The 25,085-nt window shown below is 29.2% G+C and overlaps 2 protein-coding genes across 3 annotated transcripts; one reads left to right on the top strand and one right to left on the bottom strand.

The window, feature by feature from the left end:
* Window positions 1–237: 237 nt before the first annotated feature.
* Window positions 238–13,789, bottom strand: LOC132930111 (cGMP-dependent protein kinase, isozyme 1-like). Of its 2 annotated transcripts, none has more exons than XM_060995785.1 (15): window positions 13,569–13,789; window positions 13,243–13,497; window positions 8,438–8,589; window positions 8,221–8,363; window positions 7,955–8,092; window positions 7,665–7,834; window positions 6,300–6,402; window positions 5,659–5,797; window positions 5,311–5,414; window positions 4,686–4,917; window positions 3,537–3,768; window positions 2,040–2,206; window positions 881–1,066; window positions 681–747; window positions 238–576 (listed from the first exon to the last, which is right to left on the bottom strand). In XM_060995785.1, exons 2-15 carry the CDS (start codon window positions 13,486–13,488, stop codon window positions 481–483), a joined length of 2,175 nt encoding a protein of 724 aa, XP_060851768.1. In that variant the 5' UTR covers window positions 13,489–13,497; window positions 13,569–13,789; the 3' UTR covers window positions 238–480. The 2 variants fall into 2 exon arrangements, with proteins under 2 accessions (XP_060851768.1, XP_060851769.1); XM_060995786.1 differs by having other exon boundaries at window positions 13,243–13,494.
* Window positions 13,790–17,161: 3,372 nt separating this feature from the next.
* On the top strand, window positions 17,162–24,798 carry LOC132930871 (uncharacterized). The gene is made up of 6 exons (XM_060996970.1): window positions 17,162–17,257; window positions 17,345–17,487; window positions 21,326–21,415; window positions 23,494–23,605; window positions 23,777–23,893; window positions 24,704–24,798. The coding sequence occupies exons 1-6, from the start codon at window positions 17,162–17,164 to the stop codon at window positions 24,773–24,775; spliced, it is 630 nt and encodes a 209-aa protein (XP_060852953.1). The 3' UTR covers window positions 24,776–24,798.
* Window positions 24,799–25,085: the final 287 nt, after the last annotated feature.

Here is a 25,085-nt window from a genome sequence, read left to right as displayed (position 1 = left end):
TATTAAGTACTAAATTCTGTTTAATTTATTTATTCGTGCATAATGAAATTCTAAATTATTTATATATATATTATATAATATATATTTATACATAAAGATAAAAAAATAATATTGTAATTATTGTGAAGGACCTTGCTAGTACATACGTATTATTTCGTTGATAAATTATTTATTGTTTGGAAGACAATTGAGTGTTCAGCTGTCTTTTGATAAGTAAAGTCTCACAAAAATACAAAATAAATAGTAAAGTTAGTGATATTATGTTTAACACATCTTATGTGTGTCACACTTTAGATACGAAACTATATATTGTTTATTTTCCCCCTAGAAAATTGTGTAAGGTTTTTTTACACATTCTAATCTAGACATTGAATACTTTGTCGCATTTTCATAATAATAACAATAATAATGTGTACAGTCCTGTAGCAGTAGGCATTAGATTTAGTGGAGATATTTGGCTTCACACTGCGACCAACTGCTTCAGAATTCTGAATCCCAGCCGGATAATTCGTCAGGTGGCATGTCTCCGTCTTCTGGATAAATATCAAAATTCGACGAATCCAGCGGATTGTTTATCTGTATATATGGTTACAAACATGATTAAAAATAATATAAATGTATCGGATATATAAGCCACTCTGGCACATGGTATTTTATTATCGACGCAATAGCAGACTTACGTGTGGTACGATGGGTGGAATTATGTTCTTGTTCCTCAAACCGATCCAGTCAAAACCTTTGAACCATCTACAAATGAAATTATAAAAACAAAAATATATAGCTACCTACTCAGTAATTTCGACGGTACTCTAAGACCAATAAAATTCGAGCCAGTGTCCTGCCAACACGTCTTTGTTTTTCTAAATAGTAGTCTACTCACTCATGTCGCCTGATATCTTGTATGCCGCCCTTTTGATAACCTATCCTTTCCGTCGGATCGCTTCGGCACAGCTGTTTCACCAGACCTTGAGTCATTTTGTTCATTTGTCTCGGGAAGTTGACGGCCCCGATGCCCTTTAATATTGCATTGTAAATGTCCATTGGTTCTTTCCCACTAAACGGAGGTCTGCAAAACAGACGAAAAATATAAATATATATATATTGTTGTTCACTGACGTGAATAGAAGGGGAAGGGTAGCGAGGACGTTTTATCTATGTTTTAGTCCCTCAAAAAAAAAAAAGGTTGATAGGAAAAAGTTGGTACTTTAGGTGTTGAGTTGTGATACTTATTATTTAGTGAATCATTATAATAGAGTTTGTTAAATTTTAATTCAATATATATATATATATATATGTATTATATCTTATTATATTAAAACGTGAAAAACGATTCTGAACGAAGACTATCCAAATTTTGATAATTATATGGACATATGGTTACAAAACAATTATTTTAATAATAATAATGAATTTGCGTAAAAGTTCTCAATTTTACCATAATTTTTATTCGTTTTCCTGATTATAAAAAAAATAACTGTGAATTTTAATTTTTACATCCTAAAATACAAACCAGATACATTTTTCTATCCAAAATCACCCTCAAGATAAATATGTAAATAAATGTTTTAAATAAAACACGAATGTATAATAAATGTTTCTCCTAGGCTAATCATTTTTAAGTACCAAATTATATAATATAGTATTATATTATGCACTTGTATTGATGTGCGTTACGGGCACAGTAGGAAAAAAATTGGATACTGTTGAGGAACGATTTACAAATATTTTTATACTAAATTAAATACAAATACAAATAGTTAAAATAAAGTGCAAAAACATTTATAGCATAATTATTAGGTGAAAATTTGGATTGTGATTCAGAATATAAGTGATTTACATTTTTGTTTTATTTTATGTGACTAATATTTTTTTGGGATTTATTAATAATTCTTTTTGTCGTTGTCATATTTTATAAATTTATAAATTTACAAATTATAATTCAATTTTAATCTTTGCTTTGGCTTTTACTATAACCCCTTGATCCAAAGCTTATCAACTAATGAAACGTTTAGGTCAACGCGCAGACAAGTAATACTTACATTCCCGCCAGCAGCTCGTATACGAGTATTCCCAGAGCCCAAAAGTCTACGGCCCGATCGTGGCCCTTGTTCAGCACAACTTCTGGGGCCACATACTCAGGCGTGCCGCAGAATGTCCATGTCTTCTTGCCTCGTGGTTGTAGCTTTTTGGCAAAGCCGAAGTCCACCTGCCAACAAAAGAGGACAATTTTAATTATATTGTGCAAAATAATATGAGGACTGAACCCGTTTGGAACAATAAAAATAAAATAGGACAAATCTTAGGGTCAATTTATTTTAGGGAGGAGAGTGTCAAATTTCTCTCATAATGAGTACAATAATTATAATTATAATATTTTGAGCCATCAGAGCGGTCGTCGTCTAACTGTATAGAGTAGATGTAGGTATACATAGCGATACAGGTAAAGTTGTATTTTATATTAACTTATTAAATATATTATTTTAGCGTCACTGTATTCCGCGTGGTCCATGTTCATAATTTTGTTGTTATTTGTCAAATTAATTATTATCGTTTAGGTAAAACGATTTCATTAGGCCATTTATAATCACATATTTAACCACATGTCCACACGGCGAAGTAATTAACGATTTGATGTACTATTTAAATAGATAACGTCGTAACGAGACAACGAGTTACCCACACGGATTTTTGAAATACGCTGACAATAAGTGTATAGACGCTATTTGACTTCCATTTCTGTCGTGTTTGCGTTAGGCCATCGGGTTTGAAGCTAGGTACGTTGACTTTTGATTCATGTCAAAAAGATTGGCTTTACTGGGCTTACTATAGAAATGTCCTGGTAGATCATGGTTAGTGAATATCACGGTTACAAATTACCATGGTCGATCGGAATACGATAAAAAGCACAGGCTACGACTGACGAAGTAACTGATTTTTTGTTTCATGTTATCGACCACACTGATTACCACAAGTTACCGTCAAGTTGAAATTTGAAATATTCCAACTTGACCGACTTGTGGTTACAGCGTTTACCTCTTTTAAAACAACAGTGACCATTATCAAACATAATAATAATGTACCAAACCCAGGTTACCAAATACCACGAAATATGCTGTACACCGCGATAGTTATGGTCTTATGGAAATGGAATATCTGTCATGTATACAAGTAAGTACCTTCTTAATCTTTAAAGAGGATTCACTACTCGTCGTTTAGTGTAAAATGCTTTTCCTGATTGGCTGTACAAATTGAATTGTATTTATTTATATATTTAGTTGTGTGGTTATATTCAGGCTATCTATAGTGTAGATAATTCTAATAATAAGTATATTAGTATATTTATTGCTCTTATTTTGGTAGATTTAACTAAAATTCCAGAATATACAGGATACGGTGATTATATAATCTTCCTTTAATCCCCTTCGATTTGCTACGTAATCCGTATTACACGGACGGGTGTTACTGAGTTAGTGTTGAGTACTATCTAGGACCTCGATTCTAGATAATGTTATAGTATATTTTTTTTCGAAACTGACCAGTTTCACGAAACCCTGCCGGTCGAGCAACAGGTTTTCCGGCTTCAGGTCCCTGTAGACGACGTCGGCTCCGTGCAGGTAGTCCAGTGCTTCCACAACACACGCGATCACGAAACACGCGGCATTGTCGTCGAAACACCTCCGGTCCCGGAGGAGCGTCCACACCTCTCCGCCCAGACAAGCCTCCATCAGCATGTACACATATCTTTTGTCTTTATACGTCTTGTACAGTCTATAAGGTAAACGTTCGGTAGATTATTATTGCATAGTTATAATTATTATACGAATATAATACATTTTGTTGACGATTTGGTGGGTATAAAACAATTAAATAACATTGTATGCTTATGTTGGTTATATTATTATTTTATAATAATAAATAAATAATATCGTCCGGGTTAATACGATGAGAATATTATTACCTATATACCCCATGTATGTATATAACGTAGGGTGGTATACTGGTATAGTGGCCTGATGGCGGGTGGACGAATCCATAACGAATCCATCGCGGAGAGTATACTACTGAATAAATAATACTATACTTATAAAGTTATAACTAAAAAAAAGAGTCCGGTGCACGGATTTCCATTCTCTAAAAAGTACCACGGTAGACATAAAATGATATGTGTAGTAAAAGTCGTTAAAATATGAAAAAAATCGTTTAATACAATTTACACAATTAATTCGTTTATTTAATGATTATTATTAATTAGAAATTTTGTACAGATAATATTTTTATAGTTAAACTGCTTTAGAAAGTTCATGCCTTGTTAAGAACATGATATAGTCTATATAAATTTATCTAAAACGATAGGTTCGTAGTAAATTTATTTATTAAAATTTTCTACTTGACGAAATATTATTTTAAATCTACATTACGTTTTAAATGCAGTAATTACTGTACTTATATGTAATTTGGTTTCACTTCAATATGAAATAAAATATATAGAACTTTGTTGAGATAACAAAAAAAAAATTGTTGTTAACTTGGAACAGTTGAAACTATTATAATTCATAAATAAGCCTAACAATAATCTAAAATTATACAATTGAATGAGAATTTGTGCTCTAAATGTATTTAAAAATGTTAATGTTAATTATAAAATAATATCTATATATTGTAATTGTACTTCTGATTGTACTCACTTGCCGATAAACGGACTTGTACACGATTCCAAAATGGTTTTCTCGTTGTACACGTGTTCTTGTTGCTGCATATCCACTATTTGTTGTTTTTTCAATTTTTTCATTGCATACGATCGGTTTTTGTCCAGCTTCAGACACACCAAATCGACCCTGCCGAAGCCGCCTACTCCGATTGTGGCAACCGTCTCAAAATCGGTCAGCTCCACGCGGAATAGTTCCGGGTAAAATGTTTCTGCAATACGAAGTTTATACGTTATTTTCAAAGGTAATATAAACGTGAAGTATTTAATTAGAATTTTCTTAATCGAATTTTGTGATTTTCTATTCAAAAAATATTTCAATATAATAAGTAGTTTAAAATATATGTATCACTACTTACATACATACATTTTAAGTAAATTTTATTGTTATAACCATAGCTCCATGCCTACATTTGAAAGTCATAAACATTAATTAAGAAAATGTGCAATATGGTTGAATAAACCAGAATCACCGATCACCCTGTAGTAGTGTAGTGTGTTATTATAATACTTTTAAAATGTGTTTGTTCATGTTGTATGTATATACGCATATTTCTAAATATATTTGGTGTGACGGTCGTAACAGAACAATAATTTGTACTTACTTGTCTTGCTTTCTACTGATGACTGGACCGAGGGTTTTCGTGGATGTTCTGTGTACTTTTTGTTTTTTAATTCCTCCAGATTGCCGATGAAATGTACAAAAGGCCTATTCATATACATAACAACGAATTTTGTTATTTTCTACATAGTCTATACATATTATAGGCTTTATAATTTTATTTCTCGATAAACCGTCAAATGTTTAACAATATACGCACACGACCACACACAGCGAAAATTTTTTTTGATTTGACGGTATATAATATTATCGCAAAAAGCCAAAGGCCCAAAGTGTATAGTTGTAATAATAATATTCAAAGTTTAGTAAAATAAAATAGTAATCTATTAACTCTCTGTCCAGCGTGAGACATTCTGCTCCCGGGTGCATGGCCACGACGTTGGCAGTCCTCTTGTCTTTTTTTAACAGAGCAACTTCCCCAAAAAATTCTCCTTGTTCCAAAATTCCAAATTCTTCTTCTTCGTCTTCACCTAAAAATTATTACACTTAATAATGTCTTGGATTTTTTAGAGTGACAGTTGATATAGTGTACCTACTGAGGTATTATATTGTGTTTATGACGTATTTATATTTAAATTAATACTAGTGGCGTAGATACTTTATTTAATGAACGTGAATTATAGATGAAGATCGTTATTAGAAAGACCAGTATTAGAATCGGATCTTTTCCAATATATAATTCATGTTTATTTAATTTATAATACAAATATCGATATAAATTTATTTATAAAAATAGTATAATTATGTTTTTTGTAGTGGATTTAAATGAGTAATTCGGTTATCCAGGTTAAGAAGGATATCCACTCCCAGCACTACAAAACAAATTCTCAATTTGGCATTTAGAGTTTAGACCACTGATACCTGCATTATGGCGGGTACACATATTTACGGTGTTTATATTAATCTAGATATTCGATTAATATTAATTTAGTTATTAATAATATTACACTAAAAGTGACATGATGGACTAACCTTTATTGGTCTTCGTGACTTTTACTCGTCCTTCGCTCAGTATATAGAACTTGTCGCCCAAAGTATCCTGTTTTATGATATAGTGCCCTTCCGGATAAAATTCCTAAAAAACGTTTCAGGTTTATGATTAAATTACAGTCGTTAATTAAGTGCGTATTCTAACATGTGCTATTGCACGAATTCCTGCGGGTACACCCCTGGTAGATATTATACGTTTTGAAAACTTTTAAAAAGTTAAATACGTTGAGTCCAACATAAATTTTCGTGTGCATTGGACAATAAGTTATACGCTAAAAGGTCGTTAGGGTTCCGACCTTTTATTAAAGCATGAGTAAATCTCGAAGTTTGTTTTTATTTGTAATATATAGTATATACCGATTTAATACTTAATATAACTTGTTACTTAAAATAGTTTTCACTACCTACGCAAATGGTTACTATAAGTAATTTATTATTATAAAATATTTTTTTAGAAATGAATCATACAATTATTAATTAAATGTTTATTTTAAAATACAAATAATAGAACTTATATAATTATATTATATAGACATTATAGTTATAACACTTATAATATTAGGTATCTGTTGGTTATAAATTTGTAGAAAATAGAGTATGAATAAATATGAATTACATAAATATCGTTAACTGCAAGGTTATGATGTATTAAATCGTGATAATATATTATACATTATAAGTTTTATTGTTTATAAAGTAATTTAGTTACTTTATTTGTATCTATTGTTATTAAATAATATAACATAAAAAATAGTTTTAAAAAAAAAATATCTACTAATCTTGTATAGTAGAGAATAGAGAGTAACATATTAACATATAACATGTTTAACCCAAGCTTAAATAAAATAATCTGTAAATAACAAGTAAGATATAATTATAATAATACGGAAACGAATTTTATCAATAAAATAATAATATAGAGTTCATATATTTTTATAAATATGTGTATTAATCTAGTAACTTAAATAGCCTATGTATTTATATAATAATAAAATAACTTATTAACGTGGATTATTACTGAGATTAGGCCAGGAGGTTTTTGGTTAATATTTTGTATAATATTTGTTTATCATTATATGTAACCTTTATTGTAGGTACCTATAACTATATTGTCTATTGGTAAAGTGATATACTGATATATCAGTTTATTTTATAATTTTTATATATTGGGCAAGCGTGTGGAGCTTAAATAGTTATCTTATATATATTATATTTACTAAATAGTGAACATTTTATTGGTAGGATATGATGAGTATCTATATGACGTATAGGCGTCGATTACGACGGACGAAGAATATTGATTTATTATATTAATATGATTGCTATCGTCGCGCGAGAATAACGTACTTCTTTCAAGACATCAGCAATTTTCGATAAAAATTCTTCGTTGAGATCTTTCATCAATGGTACACTTTTCAAAAATCCCACCCGTTCGTCAAACCGTCTCATAGCAGAAGTCTTCATGATTTGCTGATATGCTACTCTTTCCAAAGTCCACACTCTGACATCTTGGATGGCTAGAAACAAATACATAAACAATTTCGTGGAATTATAAAAGTAAAGTTCCAAACTTCATAATGTGTTTAACATTAAAATAATGAAATAGAATACGAAAAAACTGTCACCACTCAAATTACCTCTCACCGATGCAGTCCGCGGACAGTTATAAAGTATGGCCATTTCGCCGAACACTTCGCCAGGTCCAATGGAATCGACAACCCGTCCGCTTTGGATTACGTCGAATTTTCCTTCGTCGGCCACATACAGACAACACCCTGCAGTAGTATAATAATTAATAATGACGTTTAAATATTATTTATAATCGTTTTAAATAGGACAGCTAAAAATAATTTGAAGTTTTCTCGTTAGACGAGTTTATAAATTATATGAAAGGTATCCGTACCCGGATCGCCTTTTCTAATGACGTACGCTCCAGCTTCGAAGTCTTTCGGATACATGACGTCTACAATCTCGGAAATTTGGTTGGTGTTTAAGTTTTTCAGAAACTGATTCTTGCACAGCGCTTGTTTGATTAGGTGTTTAGTTCTGAAATCAGCATTCGGTACAATCCACGACCGCGTAAAAATTATATAAAATATTATTATAAAAATAAATCTTACTTGATGGGTTTGGACTGTTTGGGAAACGGTATAGGTGTTTCCGAAGAAGTTGAACATTCTCCCGACACTCCTTTCTTTTTGTCCAGTCGGAGTTGTGATGATTGCGACGATGGCACGAGAAATTGATTTGATACCGCATTCTCGAGCATGTTCTACGCACACAAAACCCAAATAAATATGAATTCAGGTAATTATACTATTATAATAATATATGATGACTCGATTTATTGACACCAATAAGATACAGTGACAGTATGTTCATTATAACCTACATAATTAATAATTATATCGTCTATATCTACTCTAATAATTTATGAATTTTTAACCAACAATCAGTGGCAGACTGGACCGGGAGGCTGGTGGGTAAATGCCCACTGGGCCACTTTTTATGGTTGTGCCAAAGGCTGGCAATCCAGTTTTTTTTCAAATATTGAGTGAACACCGGGCTGCTTATAATTTTACCCACTGGGCCGTTGAATTCAAATTCTTAATATTTTCCGATGATATTATATTGATTAAATAAATTAAACGTGATAATAATTTTTTATTGCTGAAAAATTATTTAAACATTTTTTTATCGGCGTAATAATAACGCGTTATTATTATTTTTATTTTTGAATATAAAGAAATGTATTAATATTTATTTTATTTTTGAAGAAAAATATTACTCCATAATAATTATGTTATAAACTAATGGTTCTCAATTTTGGGGGAAAAGCATGACATTTAAAAAAAAAACGTGAAAACGTTATTTTTAATTATTTATATATTTAATCGATACATTATTAAGTTTATTTATTATTTATTATCTTCAATTGATTTTCATTTATATTAATTTATCAACCAATATTCAAGGCATGGTGTATATTGTACGTATTAAATATTAATATATGTATAAATATATTTTTTTATATATAAGAATTTCGTGTACGACGGGTATATCCGTAATGTATTCTGAAACTATTCAACCGATTTTGATGAAATTATGATCAATGTGTGTGATTTGGTCTCCATCAGAATTCATTAAATGGAATAGTATTTATCCCGATTAATGACCTCAATATTACCTGTTTATTATTTTTAGGATTGTGCAATTATTTTTATTAATCGATTATTATTAACGAATGTTACATAATCGTATAATTTTTTGAAATAATGCAACGCTGGGGGAGGGACAGTTATGTAAAATTTATATGTCGGAAATATAATCTATACAGCAAATTATAAAACAAAAAATATTATTTATCCTCACGCTAAATGTTAACATTAGGTAACTAAATTTAATATGGATGGATTTTATACGGACAACGAAGTACGCGGGGTTTAGCTAGTATATATATAATATATATACATATTAAACATAATTCAATCTTATTATGGCGAGGGGTCGTGTCGTGACATCATAAAATAGTAGGAAAAGGCCATGTACCTCAAAAGGCTGAGAACCTTTGTTATAAACAATCCCAAATATGCGATTAACCAACGATTTCGAAAGTTAAAATGATTATATTTCACGTTAGTTTGTCCTTATCTAGAATATGCGAATTTAATATAATGCTCCAACGCCATAACTCAAAATCGATATGTTTCAAAATTACAAAACAACTTTTCACGATTTACATGTTTTCGATGAAATGTATTAAGGAAGTTGCAATCCGATTATAATAATTGGTGTGGTTTTATTTCTATCATTTTCCTACCTAATTAATCAAAAAAAATAAATTTAAACTTTCTTTATTAATTAACAAATGATACGGTAGATGGATTTGAGTTAATATATTGACTTAATTTTTAAACTATTGTGACTAGTTCCAATAACAATTCTTTGTTCTAATTAGCTGTATTCACTCTCATAATGACTACAGAAAAAAAAAATTGAATAATCTCATACATCATTTGTAAGATTTGATACACGTCTTTAAAAATTTGACTATTTGTTTCTTTTATAATATTTTTTATTATTAATATGCATTTTTAAGTATTATTTTAATGTTTAATGCATTTGTATTTTTTGTACATTTTATTTGTTTAAAATTATTATCATAATGTTATACCAGGAATAAGGTAGTTAAAATGGTTTTGCTACCGTATAGGCGAAACTGAAATAAGGCAATCGTCAATCAATGAGGGCTGTAGCCTGAAGTTTTACCAGTGTAAAATTTTTAATTATATTGATACAAATTGGATAATATTAGTATACATTTTTGTCATTTTACAATATCTACATATTATTTACAACATACATATATGATTCAAACCTTATAAAATCAATTTCAAATATTTTACTAATAGTATTTATACCGTTTTTCTATGAATAAATCACATACTTGACTAATTCATGATTCATAAATATCGAAATTTAAAATTTTAGTGATTGTTGTTTTAAGGCCACAATCGTATACATTTTGGTGGGGATAACAAACTTGTACCGATAATAGTAACGTATTTCTATATTTTTATATTCAACTTTAAATAAATCTATGTACACGTAATATTATTGCAAGCTGGCAATGTTTGTATATCCGTCCCACTCGCAGATATCATTCGAGACGTAGTTGATATATACAACTCGATCAATGTTCGTATATAGATAACATAAAATGCGAGTTTTGTAGTTTAAATTTAATTCGTTTTGTGCGTGTTATTTTTTTTAATAAACAATTTCTTTTGGGGGAGAGCGAAGTGATATTTATGCAGTTTTGCGCCTTCCTTGCATAATAATAATAGTATATTAATGTACTTGGAGGGAAACGGCAAGCTGTTCATAGTTCACTAACTGTTTCCGATGCCACCGACTTCATATAGACATCGTTACATATATTTTTAACATAGTGGAGTCGTATATCGCGCAACACCCAGCTCGGTGATAATCAGAGGTTTTTTATGCCTATAAGTAGGTCAATAACTGGAGTGGCAGATATACACACCAGTGCAGGAAGCTATTTTGTGATATATTAACCACTGATGTTACCGTATATTGTTAAGTATACGTGTTAATATACGTTTATTATAGTGGCTCGGAGAATTTTAGTTTATACAAGGTCATCATGCGTATAATAGTATTATTAATTATGCATTTCTGCACGTGCGTATAAAATATTATATTTGTTCGTATTTTGAAAAATTAATAACTAAACAAAATAACTGAAAACTGTTACAGGTCAATCGATTTTATTTTCTACTTGACAAATTCACACAGTTCTGTAAAGTGCAGAGTATACAACATGAGTCCTACGATATACCTCATCGCTTAAGAACCATTAGCCATTCGGCCATTAGGCCCATTAGGGTCAATCTCAGAAAATTCAAATTTTCGTTTTATATTTATATCGATTGATTTGTGTTTTTAAGACAAGCGAGACTGTGTTATTAGTTTTAAGGTAAGAATAATTTAATATTGAATAATTATATCCAAAATCGTTTCGAAAATCCAACAAAACATTTTTTTGTTCTTCCTTATACCTAATGTTGAGAAAACTGAGATTGGTCATGATGACTTTTTAATGAGCGACGATTCGTTTACCGATCCTGTACATAGTATAATTTTTTATGCCATGCTGTTATATGTGTATTTAGGTTTTAGGTGCATGTTATAGCTATAGCCATTAGTCAAGTGTGAGGTGCTGAAAGAGGTGTTAACAGTTCTCGTGAACTCTCTGTATTCATTTAAAAGGGTGACTCGCTACGACGGATCTACTTATCTTGCTGTATAGTTAAACAAAATTGCTTTTACAGGTATACAAGATACAACCATTTTAGTTTTGAAGGTTTAAAGAGAGATTACAAGTAGATGTAATACCTATATTAGTATAATTACCTATATATAATATTTTGTCCAACCACATAATCCGAATTTTTTGGATTTTTTATACAATTTTTTTAATTTTTGTTGTTATATATTTTATAGTTTTTAGATTGTGCGTTGTTGTAAAATAGGGCGATCCAACTCACGGTCCTCGAAGTCTTTTCCCCTCCTAGAGGATTTATATTTAAAAAAAGTTATAACCATATTATACATAATAAAATCGTAATATGACCGTATAGATTTTACGTTTTATAGTTTTATATATTTATGTTATATAAATTTTATAGTATTAAACTATAAAACATAGATATTTAAGGTATACGGTGGGATATCGCGGAAGTCGGTCATATCGTTTTTAGAACCGTGCATCAGATTTACCACCACAGGGTGTTCAATTGATAATTAAAAATTGGGTTCTGAAAAACAATGCTAAAATTAAATCTAAATTCTAAATATAAGTAACCTATGTAATTATTATTTTAATTATATCATTTTTTTTCTTTAGCCCCCCCCCTCCTGCCACAATGTTTTTATGAAAGTGTAAATTGACCCACCAACTACAAAAAGTTGGATCACCCTGTTATAGTGCTATATCAGATTATACATATAATATTTTAATACGCGATTTACTATTAAAAATAAAATAAAATTGTATAGTTGTACTATTTATCAAGAATTTCGTGTTGTTTAATATTCGCGAATCTAGTACGGATGAGTATTAGATTTGACTTACAAACAATGAACTAGATAATGTTTGGCCGCGCGTTATATAAGCTGTATATATATATAGGCGATATAACCTTGGCGATTATCGGACAACGATTTCGGGATTTTCGACACGGGTGTTTTATAGTGCTTGGGCGTCGAATACAAACGATCACCAACAGCAGGCAATCGTCATCATCGAGTCGATCACATCATCGCGGGTCGAATGGTGGGTTCGCGTCATAGTCGCAGGCAAGCGGAAAGCCGGTGCACGGTCATATGATATCAGACTCACGCGTATGTCTTCTACGGCCCTGCCCAGTTGTTCGATGGTCCGGTCCTTTTCGTCCATGGCCATTTTGAGGCGCTCCACGTCTCGGGTCAATTCGTTGACGATGGCGGAAGTGCCGGTGGTGGCGGTCATCTTCAGGTCGGATACGCCACTGCGGGCCGACTCGGTCGTTTTCCGACTGCCTACGCCGCCGCTGCCGCCACCACCAGAAATCGCGTTGCCCATGAACAACAGCAGCGCGTGGCACATGCCGTCCTGCTATATTATTAATTATTATAATACGATTATTTTATTCTACCTGCGGGTCATCTACTGTTTGTCCAACTTACGTGCGTGCGCCCGGTTACCCCGGTATAATAATATGTAACCTACGAACGGTGATTATTTGCGTTTACGTTATACCACAGTCGCGGTTGTCGTGCTACGACTCTTCGTCATATTATACTCCGTGCACTACGACGCTACAACTGGTCTGCAGCACTCGATGCGGGTGCACCGCAGTCACCACCTTCTGTATCCGATTGTCGGCCTTGCGACGTATACCCACTGAGCGTATAAATTGTGTGTAAATTATAAAATGTCGTATAACAATATTATTATCGCCGACGCCGTTATCGTGGTCGTCCCCTATTCATATATATGCATACATACGTATATATTATTATGTTATGTTAAAATACGTGCGTATTGCCACTGGTTTTTTTTTTGTTTAATTGGGTCACAGGCCGCCCACGATCATACGATATTGTAATGCTATACAGGGTATTTTAAATCGTGTGCGTGCGATCGCATTAAAACTCGGCGCAGTCACCACCAGAGCATTTCTGTGACGAAAATCGTTTACATGCGACCCCGTGGGTGACACTGCTGCACGCCTTTCGCAATGATAATAATGTTATACATTTTTGCCACATATGTACAATACAATAATATCGCGTAGGTTGTACTTATAAATATTACACATTTAATATACCGCATCAGCGATACACCGTATGCGAGCGTTTGTTTTTTCCTACGATTTTTATGCATACACGATAAAATACTCGTATCGTCGCCCAAGTCGTTATTGATGCACCTCCATCGCCTGCAATGACTGCGCGGGGCATCGCAAAAACAATATTCCACCGCCGCGCCGTTGTGAATTTCGTGCACCATTGCATGATTGTAGGTATAGTGTACTATGTTTATGTGCACCTACCTATATGTATATAATATCACTATAGAAGACAATCGTCGTTTATGTCATTATTGTTGCGTGTATATTTTATTATCATTGTACAAGCTTTGGTACCACGGAGACGTTAATTTGTCCATATAAATGGTTTAGACATGTGTATAGGTTGTATATAATTTTTTTTTTTCGGTAAGGTGAGTTTTAATTTTAATTTTGTTATTGTTTAATATTAGATTTCACTCGGAAAAATGCAATGTTCAAGTTTTATACAATTGAAATCTGAGGGAAATTGTGAAAAAAATATACAGCATGATCATATATATATATATATATATATATATATATATATATATATAGACGTAGTATTTATACTATATATTCACACTAAGCGATCCACTTGACGTAAGATAGGTACTCGTTATTTTAGAAAACATCAACGATTTTTTTATTTCATATTAAAAAGTAGAAAAGTAGAATATTATTTTAAATATCTTAGTCTATACTAACCAAAACTAGAACAAATAGTTTATTAGTTAGAAGTATTTAAAATTTGATGAGCGGAGTTGTAGTAGGCTAACATTTTTCGGGGTACCCTTTCCACTCCACTCCGCTCATTAAACTTTGAAAACTTATAATTCACAAACTGCTCGTCTAAAATTAAATTTTTGTACATCAAAAAATATTTTGCTTTGGAATAAGGAATTAAAAATTTATGTTGTTATAAACGACTTAAAATTATGTAAAATAAACATTTTCAAAAACGTTAATAGTTTTTGAAATAATGAGCGCTTTACGTTAAATTAATAACATAGTAAATGTAGAACCGTAAGCACTCGTACATTATACATATTAAAGTTATATAGTATCATTATAATTTTAATAAATTATACCATTGTATATTTGTATGTATAATATACATTAATACTAGGTTCTAAAACATTTTACTGTAATTTTATATTACTTAACATAATTTATATTATTTTTAGGTTTTTAATTCAAAGCTTGAAGACGACGATTAAATAAGTAAAATAGTTCCAATAAAAAATAAACATTTAAGATAATTGGAAAATAGTCAAAAAGCAAAAATCAGCATTAGATACAGTTTAAAGATAGACTAAATAATGAAGAAAAACTAAGGATAGTGACGTTATTCAAGCGTACACCACTGAAAGTATGACATACATACATCACACGTCTGTACACACTACATAGTATATCATACGGTCGATGGACTATAAAACGTCATCCTGTTCCGGTAACGGGATTATAAATATGAACGGGACAAATCACCGGAAGTGCTCATTTTACTTATGTCAGCCGTATAATGGAGAACACACCTCCGTGAAGATGGTTGTTTGAATCATTATGGTATTATGGTAGAAATGTCATAATGTCAGACTAAAAGAATACACAGATGATATAATCATATATACAGACTATACAGTTATTTACTAAGCATGCTCACAACACTTTTTTCTTTAATATGATAGTTCAAAATATAATTTCTGGAATTTTTAAGTAGGTACGTATAAGATATTTTAGTATAGACCATATTTTCTCTACGGCTTAAGATTTTTATACCATTTAAATTATTCAGTAGATTGCTGTATTTAAAATATTATGTTGATGTATCTAAATTATAAATCGAAATTCAAACGAGTGGTTCCCGAGTTATTGAACATAGTGTACTAAAGATAATAGAATATATGCATATGCTTACAGATAAATAACATTAAAAATATTAAATAATATATATTTACGAAAAAGTTAGATAATATATTTGATAAAATAGGAAAAAAGGTAGGTATTGTTTTGTTTTTTTACAAATTATGTAAGGTGCGTCAGATATAATATATATATCAATTAGCATTTTTCAATTTATAATAATTTTTTGAATAATAAATAGTAAGAACATGACTAAATAAATATTAAATTTACATCCATTTTAATTGTATACTCATAATTTATAAGTTATAATCACGATAGCCAGGCGCCTGGGCTAGTATCATAATTCATAATGAGCTACTATACTCGAAACATTAAATTTAATAAGTCGGAAACTTTTTGTTTGAATAGAGATTTAGATTTTAGATACATCAATATTTTTAAAAACATTATTTGCTAAATAATTTAAAATAAAAAGTGTGGTTTTAACCATAGGACACTTTAATAGTTCAAAAATCACATGCATTTGAAAATATAGCCCTTCATTGTATTTAAAAATTCCAAATATCAGATTTTGAATAACCTCATTATCAAAGAAAAAAGGGGCGAGTACTGAGTATGTTTGGTAAATCACCGTATATAATATTATATTATAACCACGTCGCTATATTATTATTATGAATTATGATATATATATATATATACTATAAAGGTAGTAAGTACATAACTTATATTTATACTTTTGAATCTTATAATGTAAAATATGGTTATAAGTTATAATTAATAGTAATATATATTCATGTCTTTATCGTAAATACTCCAAGAATCACAGTACTAAATTATAAAAAATTCTCTGGTTGTATAAATAAAGGTACCAGATTCCTATTTGTAATGATTACTAATTGACATATAAAATTGTAATTTGTATGAATATACGGCTTTCGAATATATAAGGTATACACCGTGGTATCTAAGAGACGTTTATTCAAATTATAAATATTATTTATTTTATATGTATATATTATATTAAATTTGTTTTGTAATGTATCGACTCATCACTGCAATAATTATTTTTATATAACCATGAAAGGCCGCATAAATCCATGTTCAAGATGTTTAATCGAAAATTGTATAATTTCAAAAGTAGATGACGATCCTAGGGATGAAATAAAAAATAACGTGAGAACCTTCTAATTGTTATTTAAAGTTTAATTGTAGACGATATAAAATTAAATCCTACAACTTATAGTTATAATCGTATTATAGATGAACGTTTCGCAAATAGAAGATAAAACCAAAAAGTTGTTAAAATTGTACTTAAAAAAAAAAAAAGAGTATTGGTCTAGTTTGGCAAGAAAGAAATGTATACAAACGTCTATAACTACAAAACCAAAACCAATAGTTTCTCTGTGAGTTTTATGTAATATTCGTGTTATTGTATATATTAAACACTTGTAGTGGTGCCAAACTTTGGGCTTAGCTTAAATTAAATGCACGGCTATATAAACGATCGAACATGATATAAAATATATACAATCGATAGGTTACACCTGTCGTCCAAGATTAATATTTTAGAAAACCAACCAGTTGTAGTATCTTATACTATAAAGTATTTTATTTTATAATATTATATAGTAGCGATGGTTCAATTGTTCAATGTCTTTTTTGGATTGCAGATGTTTGATTTTTTTCTCCTTAATAATTCGTATTTTTGCACACTTCCAAGTCAAAAGTTTTTTTGATTGTGTGTGATTATTTACGAGAATTTATTCATAGCATAAAATACCGTCGAAAAATAGTATTATTTTTAATGTTCACCAAGAATTGTATAAACTACTTATTGCAGAGACACAACTAAGATAAAAAAAAACAATTCTTTACGTTTGTCTACACCTCCCAGCAATGCATATTTCGAAGAGCATTAATAAAAATATTGGTATGGATGAATTTTATAACAATTATGAATTAACCACGTGATTATATTATATCTACCGACTATCACATAAACTATTTTCGTATTATTTATCATAATTCCGCAGGAAAATGATATAGAGAAAATATAAACTATGTACTATATAGGTACAAAAAGTATAAGGAATGACCGAATGACGTATTTTTATTGTTTTGCTTTCATTTGGTTACAACATTTTTGACACAAATACCAGTATTAATATTTTAAAACCTCCAATAAAATATTAGATGGAAATGAGATTAATATACTCGTACTATTAAATGATTATTTTAAGAGTAATCACTCAAAAAGCATCAAAGTTTTGGAAATATTTATTTTTCTATTTTTCATCGATATCATTTTTAATATATATATATTTTTTAATGAAAACATACATACTTAATTTTATAATCTAAAACATAATATTTTTTTGAGAATTTTGATATATAAAAGTCGAATTTTGATCTAGTAGTAATTTAAAGTATTTTAAGTTTAGAATAATCGATTGGAGTGGCACGTGGCCACATGGGTACCTCGTAAAATGTTCGTCTACTATACTCCGCTCATCATATCTTTAAAATAGTTTAAATACTTATAACTAATAAATTATTTAAATATTTGTTCTTAATATTTGAATTGTACCTACGCCTATTCACAGGTATATAGTTAGATTAGATTGTGTTAAAAATTTAAGGATTCAAATAGGCTAGTATTTAAAATTTTAAAACATACTTTTCTAATTTTTATTCTTTATGTTATACGTAAACATCAATAATAATAATAATGATTATATTGAAATTAAAATACTACTTAAATGTATAGCAATTTAGCGACTGCCCAAATTGCATTTATTATATATTATAAATATTTATTATAGTTTATTATAGTATTTATTCTTATATTATTTTATTAACACCCATTATTTATTGTTAATTTGTTTCCTCAAAATATAGTATATTAATATCTTATGAAATAATAAGTTATTAAATTCTTTGAAAAGTACACAGTTATTTTCATAAAAAAAAAAAAATAAATAAATATTTTATTATAAATTCATATTTTACAGATGATGGTTAATAGCGCCTATTTATTATTAGACTAACTTTCATAAGTTAATGTAGATAATTCGAATTACAAATTATAATTGGTAATGAATTGTACTTATATAATCCAAGTTATAAAAGTAAAAAACCATATACATTTTATACGTGTATCTATTCTATGCCTTTTATTATATTAAAAAAATGTCACCAATAGTCATCACAATTGTGCTAATGAAACAACAGTATGTCATATACATATTATACTGTAAGTATATATTGTGTAGTGATGCGTTTGTTTTAATATTTTTCTTTGAAGAATAGTAAATTGTAAATCCATCAGTGGTTACAGGTTTTAGTGTATATGAAATATTAATAGGGATTTCATTGAACAATAATAAGATGATAAATGATAAGTGTTTTATACGTAGGTACTGCCACTTGATATGTTATCTAACAGTCAATAATTCAGATGTTTGGTTTGAACCTTTTAAGCGGTTTGACGGGGAGTACGAGGACAGATGGGTGTTATATTAAACGCTTACGAAAGATTAAACCTTTGTATCCGGCTTTAGATTTTATAGAGATTAAGTTATTATTTAGTGATACTGAAGTCCATTTATATTAACGGTGAGGAGGCAATAAAAGATGATACATTTTTGTTAATTTTTATTTTCAACTATTGTATATGAATATATGATACATAAGTATTATATTAATATATTATGTGACCGTTTTCGTAACATTTCCGTAACAATATTGATCGGCCGTTATTATAGATGTCATTATTATATTGTGTCATTATTGTAGCATAGGTCCCGAAGGACGTTTAAAAGGTTCTAGGAGTATCATGAGCGATGATTGAGTGGGACCATGTCATTACTTCGAGGGATTTCCGCCATTATTGTGAAATTATCGAAGTTATTTATTGTTAACGCGGATTGTGAATGTGCGGTTTTCTACATAGGATTTATTGTTACAGGTACTCTATAACGCCCGAAATAATATATTATTCTTGTAAAACGAAACGACACAAAACGAAACCACGTTTCTCTGTGTAATAAACTGTGATTGCACTAAACTTTTTGTTTGACCATAAAATTTGTTACGATTTTTAATTATACATCAAGTGTGTAGTGTGTTGTATATTATATGTATGGTTCATCGTTTCAAACTCAACTATAGAGTTTTGTCGTACTTTACCACGTAGATTTCAAAAGACTTTCGACTTTGTCTTATTGATAAACGATAAAATTAATTGTAAATCCTATGTACGATAATGAAGCATAAAATTAATATATTCGTTCTTTGACAATAATTGTATCTATACGCTTTTCAGAAATTAAAACGTTCTCAAGTAGTGGAACTTCACTAAGACACTAAGTAATCAATACTTGCATAAGTGATTTCTGTTTATCAATTGCGTGTAGATTAGAGAATAAAAACTAGATTTTTGTCTTTTGATACCTTCGTACTAAAAAATAGATATAATATTAGAGACTAGAGTATTGTTATTTGATTTACCATTAATATTCGTATTTCACCACCTCAACTTCTCGCCGAAATGATACCGACCTCTCTTTCATCATATCGCTTCTTGATGCGGCTCTTAGGTGTATATTTTTCTGTGAACCTTCCCAAAACACAAGAAATTATTATCTATTTAAATTGTCTGATTATTAAATCTCCTTTGAGATCAACAAATCATCATGATTGTTTGCATAGAATGTTAAAACGTCTTTTTTACTTGGATTAATCTATACCCTAGATACGTTTAGAAATGACTAGGACAGTCGACGGGCTTTGTATATACTATTGATGGTTGATTAAGTAATAGAGAAACTGTTATGTGTCGATAAAAACTGGCGACCGTCCGGGTTGCTTCTAAAAACGAATGGGTTATAGATCACATTCCATCACCATATTTGTTATTATGGTTCAGTTTTAAATTTTTTCCTAATACTAATGATACTGTTTTAATTTTTAACAATTTTTTACCCGGATTAACACATCGTGGTAATAAAATAAATAAATAACATTGCCTATATCTGCATTAGTCTTTTAATTTTATAGTTGGTGAAATTATGAAAATGCATATTTACCCCAAGCATACAATGACTAATAAATATTAAAAAACAATATTGATTGGTGCCACTGTGCTATCCCATAATTTATGGCCTATAAAATATAAATAATTTGCATATTATGTATTTAATAACGACTGTTACTTTTTTTTTCTATTAATAAATCATTTAGAATGAACAATAATAACGGGCAAAAAAAGTCTTTGAATACCAACCGATTAAATGAATTATCTAAACCCAGATTCGATTATTACGAATACATGTAAGTACACGACTCATATTATATTGATACATGTACATTGTACATTATTATATTATTGTATATTATGAGTAAAATCAAGTTGTATTTGTCTTTCAACATTAGAAAAATTCAAACCGACAATTGAATTGACTTCACAGGAAATATATTTTTGAATTAGTTTCAAAACCGTAATTTAATATAATTTAACAATTTTTCTTTAAAAAAGCACTGAATAAAGTGCAATTACCAAAAAAGTTGCTAATATTAGAATAAAAATATTAGCCTTAAATATATAATAAAATATAGTGTTCAAGCGGATACTACTATTATTGTGATTTGAGTGAAGCTCCAGTATATATATATATAGTAAGACTACAATGGGAAGAAATTTGGGACAAAATGCAATTTTTAGAAAATAAAATTAAAAATGATAACTGATACTATTTCACCTTTTATTTTGTTTGATTTAACATTAATAAAATAATTGTAATATCTGACATTTATTTTTGGGACGCATTCAGCTTTTTCTTAAATTTTATTGGTCACATATAAAATTATGTATTAGTATTATATATTTGGAGTCTGGAGACTGGAGTTGTTATACATTTCATTTATTACGAATTACGATATGTGCTAAAAACCTATAACATTATTTTGTTATGGCATTTTGATAACCCATATGAATTTTAAAATAAATTTATTGGTTGCCAATTAGGTAAAAATTTAAGAGTTATTTTAATTATACTTTTTAAGGTTAAAATATCGACTATCTATTTTTAGAATTTATCCACATATTATCGTGTGGTTTTTTATTGGAATAACAAATAGGGAATAGTTAATCGAGTTATTTTATTTTACGATGATTGATGTTATAAAATATAATTATAATAATTATTGTTTGTAGTTATTTTTTTTTACTTTATTGTTTTATAATATCGAAATGCATAAATGGCATTTTAACTACCTACATATAATACATAGAAAGCGCGCATGCTATGTATTATTTATAATTATGTGTACCTATTACATGCAAGGTAAATAAAGGTAATTATTATAATTAGATATCCTTTTATAGTACAGTGTTTCTTTTTTGGTTTTTGGTTTTAATTATTACACGTTGAATTGAAACCGTATGTTATCACGACGGAAATAATATTATATTTTAGTACATAACTAATTGAACACCATAATAATATTATGTCAAATTATTAGTATTTGTCAGAAGATAGATAAATAATATATTGACCATTTTGGTGTTTAGTAAATTTCGATCGAATATAATTTGAAAGTAGATAGTATTTGATCAAATTAAAACCCGGTGTTTTCTAGATATATAGCTTTATGAGTTAGTATTTTAATGAATATTATTAGAATCGTATCAAACGCCCAATTATTATCGTTAGAGTACGATTCCCCAAATTTTTGGAAATGAGAAGGTTTTAATAGCTGATGTTAATATGCATAATATACACAGTACACAACTCAGCGTTTGATTTTTTAATATGCGTCTTTGACATTACATTCAATTGCTTTTATTATTATACATTTAAATATAATAGTATTTATATATAATTTTATATCTGTATTTTATATTTCATCAAAACCGACTAAATTATTGTGTTATAAATATGTGTAGTTAACATTTAACAGAGTTTAAAACAAAGTGAATTCACTGGAATTATTTAATTTGTCATAGTGTATAAAATGTAAAATAAAATAATTTTTTTTTCAAAAACTGTTGAATTCAAAACAGCAGAATCGTCTGTTCGTACAAAATGATATGCACGTAGGACGTTACAATAATATATGTTTTGTTTATAAATGTTTTCCGGTATGGCAAGGTGCATTTATAATTATATGGAATTGCGTGAGCAGTTATAATTATAACATTATATTTAGTATTTTAAAAAATTAAGTTGTTTTGTTATCATATAGCGCAAGTACGTGGAATGATTAATTTTTCGGAAGTAGGTATAATAATATTTATTAATAAGATATGGTGGGGTTGATTAAATTTGATGAATATTTATATGGATATATTGTTTATTTAAAGATACTTTTCGTAAAAACACATTATTATGAATTGGAATCAATTTCAGGGAGGAAACGGTGACAACTAGGCGTCATTTTGGGCAAGTAAATATTGCGAGGATAAACGATTTGGCTACACCGCGGAGGATAGCATCGAGTGACGATCAGGCGCCGCGTAAGGTGCGTTTGAACATAATAAGATGATATGATACAATATAGTTATGTCTTTTTAGTAGGCCAAGATACCTACTCAGTGATTTTTTTAACTGAAGAAAACTTATAATTTTCATAAGTTTACATAATTTTACCAACATGTAATCATTATTTTTATTGAAAAAATCATGTTTTCAGTGCAATTGTTGTAAGGTTCCTTTATCGGTATTGTTGCCGAGGATAGAAAAATTGTCCGTACCACCGAGACGGACTGACGTAGCCGAACATGTTAAAACAGACGAAGACACGTTTTCGGTATATTTATTATACTTACCATAAACCGAACAACTTAGGGCTAAAATATAATTGAATATCGTTAGAATACATACACCTGATTTGATAAAATATTTATTTAACCCTAACTCATTTTATCTATGCATACATTTTTTTGAATTTAAATTTGACTACCAATTTTGAGACCGTATTTGGATTACTCTATTTTTTCTAAGCAATTTTGACTTATTGAGTTATTATTATTTTCAGAATTTTATAAGATTGTTAAAAGTTACCTAATAAATTCTTACCTATTAAAGTAGGCAACATCACACGAAAATATGCAAAATCGTAAAATTATAGAAAATATAAAAATTAATTTTTCATTAAATGATGTGTGTTTTAATTGTTTGAATGTCTTCTATTTAATATAAAATTCCAAATAAAATGTAAGATCATTCAGTTGAAATAATTTATGTTAGGTACCTTAAAACGTGAACACGCGGTATTCTATTATTCCTCACCTTTGTTATTCTGTAATCTGTGTGTATCACATGTATCAATTTTGAATACATTTTTTAACCATTAACACATATTTATAAACAGTATAATATATATAATCAGTAATATAGCTTATTATAAATATATTATTATATACTATAAATTATAATACTATATTATGTATAAAGTATAACACAAAGAGTTTATGTTAAAAACAAAATAATCGTGATAAATATACGAATAATTAGAGAAAGAATAATGTCACGGGTAATTAATAGATAATAAATACTAAATACTAAAAACTAAATAATAAATACTAGAAATGTTATTTCAAATATACCCATGTTTCAGGTTAAAAAGTCAGCTCTGAGATACGTCGCTTCTGAAAGGTTGAAACGGTTAGCGACACCACGACCATTGTAACAAGATGATTTTAACTGTTTCAATTAAAATCACCATGGTAGGGATTTTAAAAATATATCATAAACTGTATTTTCTTGATATATTTAGTTTTTGTAAAAATAAACATAAATCTTATAACGAGACTTGTTTATTGATGCCTCAATAAATTTTTGATTTTGAAGCGGAGGAAGTATCTCGTAAACTTCAAAACTAAGCTTGAAAAATATCACGGAAATATAATGCTATACAGTATAATATGATTACAAAAAAAACAAAAATTGGCGTAGTGAAAATTGTTTTATACTACAATTACTACGTTATTACATTAAGT

This window comes from Rhopalosiphum padi, chromosome 4 (genome assembly GCF_020882245.1).
Source record: "Rhopalosiphum padi isolate XX-2018 chromosome 4, ASM2088224v1, whole genome shotgun sequence".
NCBI classification, from domain to species: Eukaryota; Metazoa; Arthropoda; class Insecta; order Hemiptera; family Aphididae; genus Rhopalosiphum; species Rhopalosiphum padi.
This window is presented reverse-complemented; position numbering and strand designations above follow the sequence as displayed.

Excerpts from the sequence above, each read along its gene's own strand:
- LOC132930871 (XM_060996970.1), top strand. The coding sequence starts at position 17,162 with ATGAAAGGCCGCATAAATCCATGTTCAAGATGTTTAATCGAAAATTGT. Across the intron at positions 17,258-17,344 it reads GGGATGAAATAAAAAATAAC|ATGAACGTTTCGCAAATAGA; the intron begins GTGAGAACCTTC and ends ATCGTATTATAG. Across the intron at positions 21,416-23,493 it reads TTCGATTATTACGAATACAT|GGAGGAAACGGTGACAACTA; the intron begins GTAAGTACACGA and ends AATCAATTTCAG.
- LOC132930111 (XM_060995785.1), bottom strand. The coding sequence starts at position 13,488 with ATGTGCCACGCGCTGCTGTTGTTCATGGGCAACGCGATTTCTGGTGGT. Across the intron at positions 5,798-6,299 it reads AGTCACGAAGACCAATAAAG|GTGAAGACGAAGAAGAAGAA; the intron begins GTTAGTCCATCA and ends AATAATTTTTAG. Across the intron at positions 577-680 it reads TTCCACCCATCGTACCACAC|ATAAACAATCCGCTGGATTC; the intron begins GTAAGTCTGCTA and ends CCATATATACAG.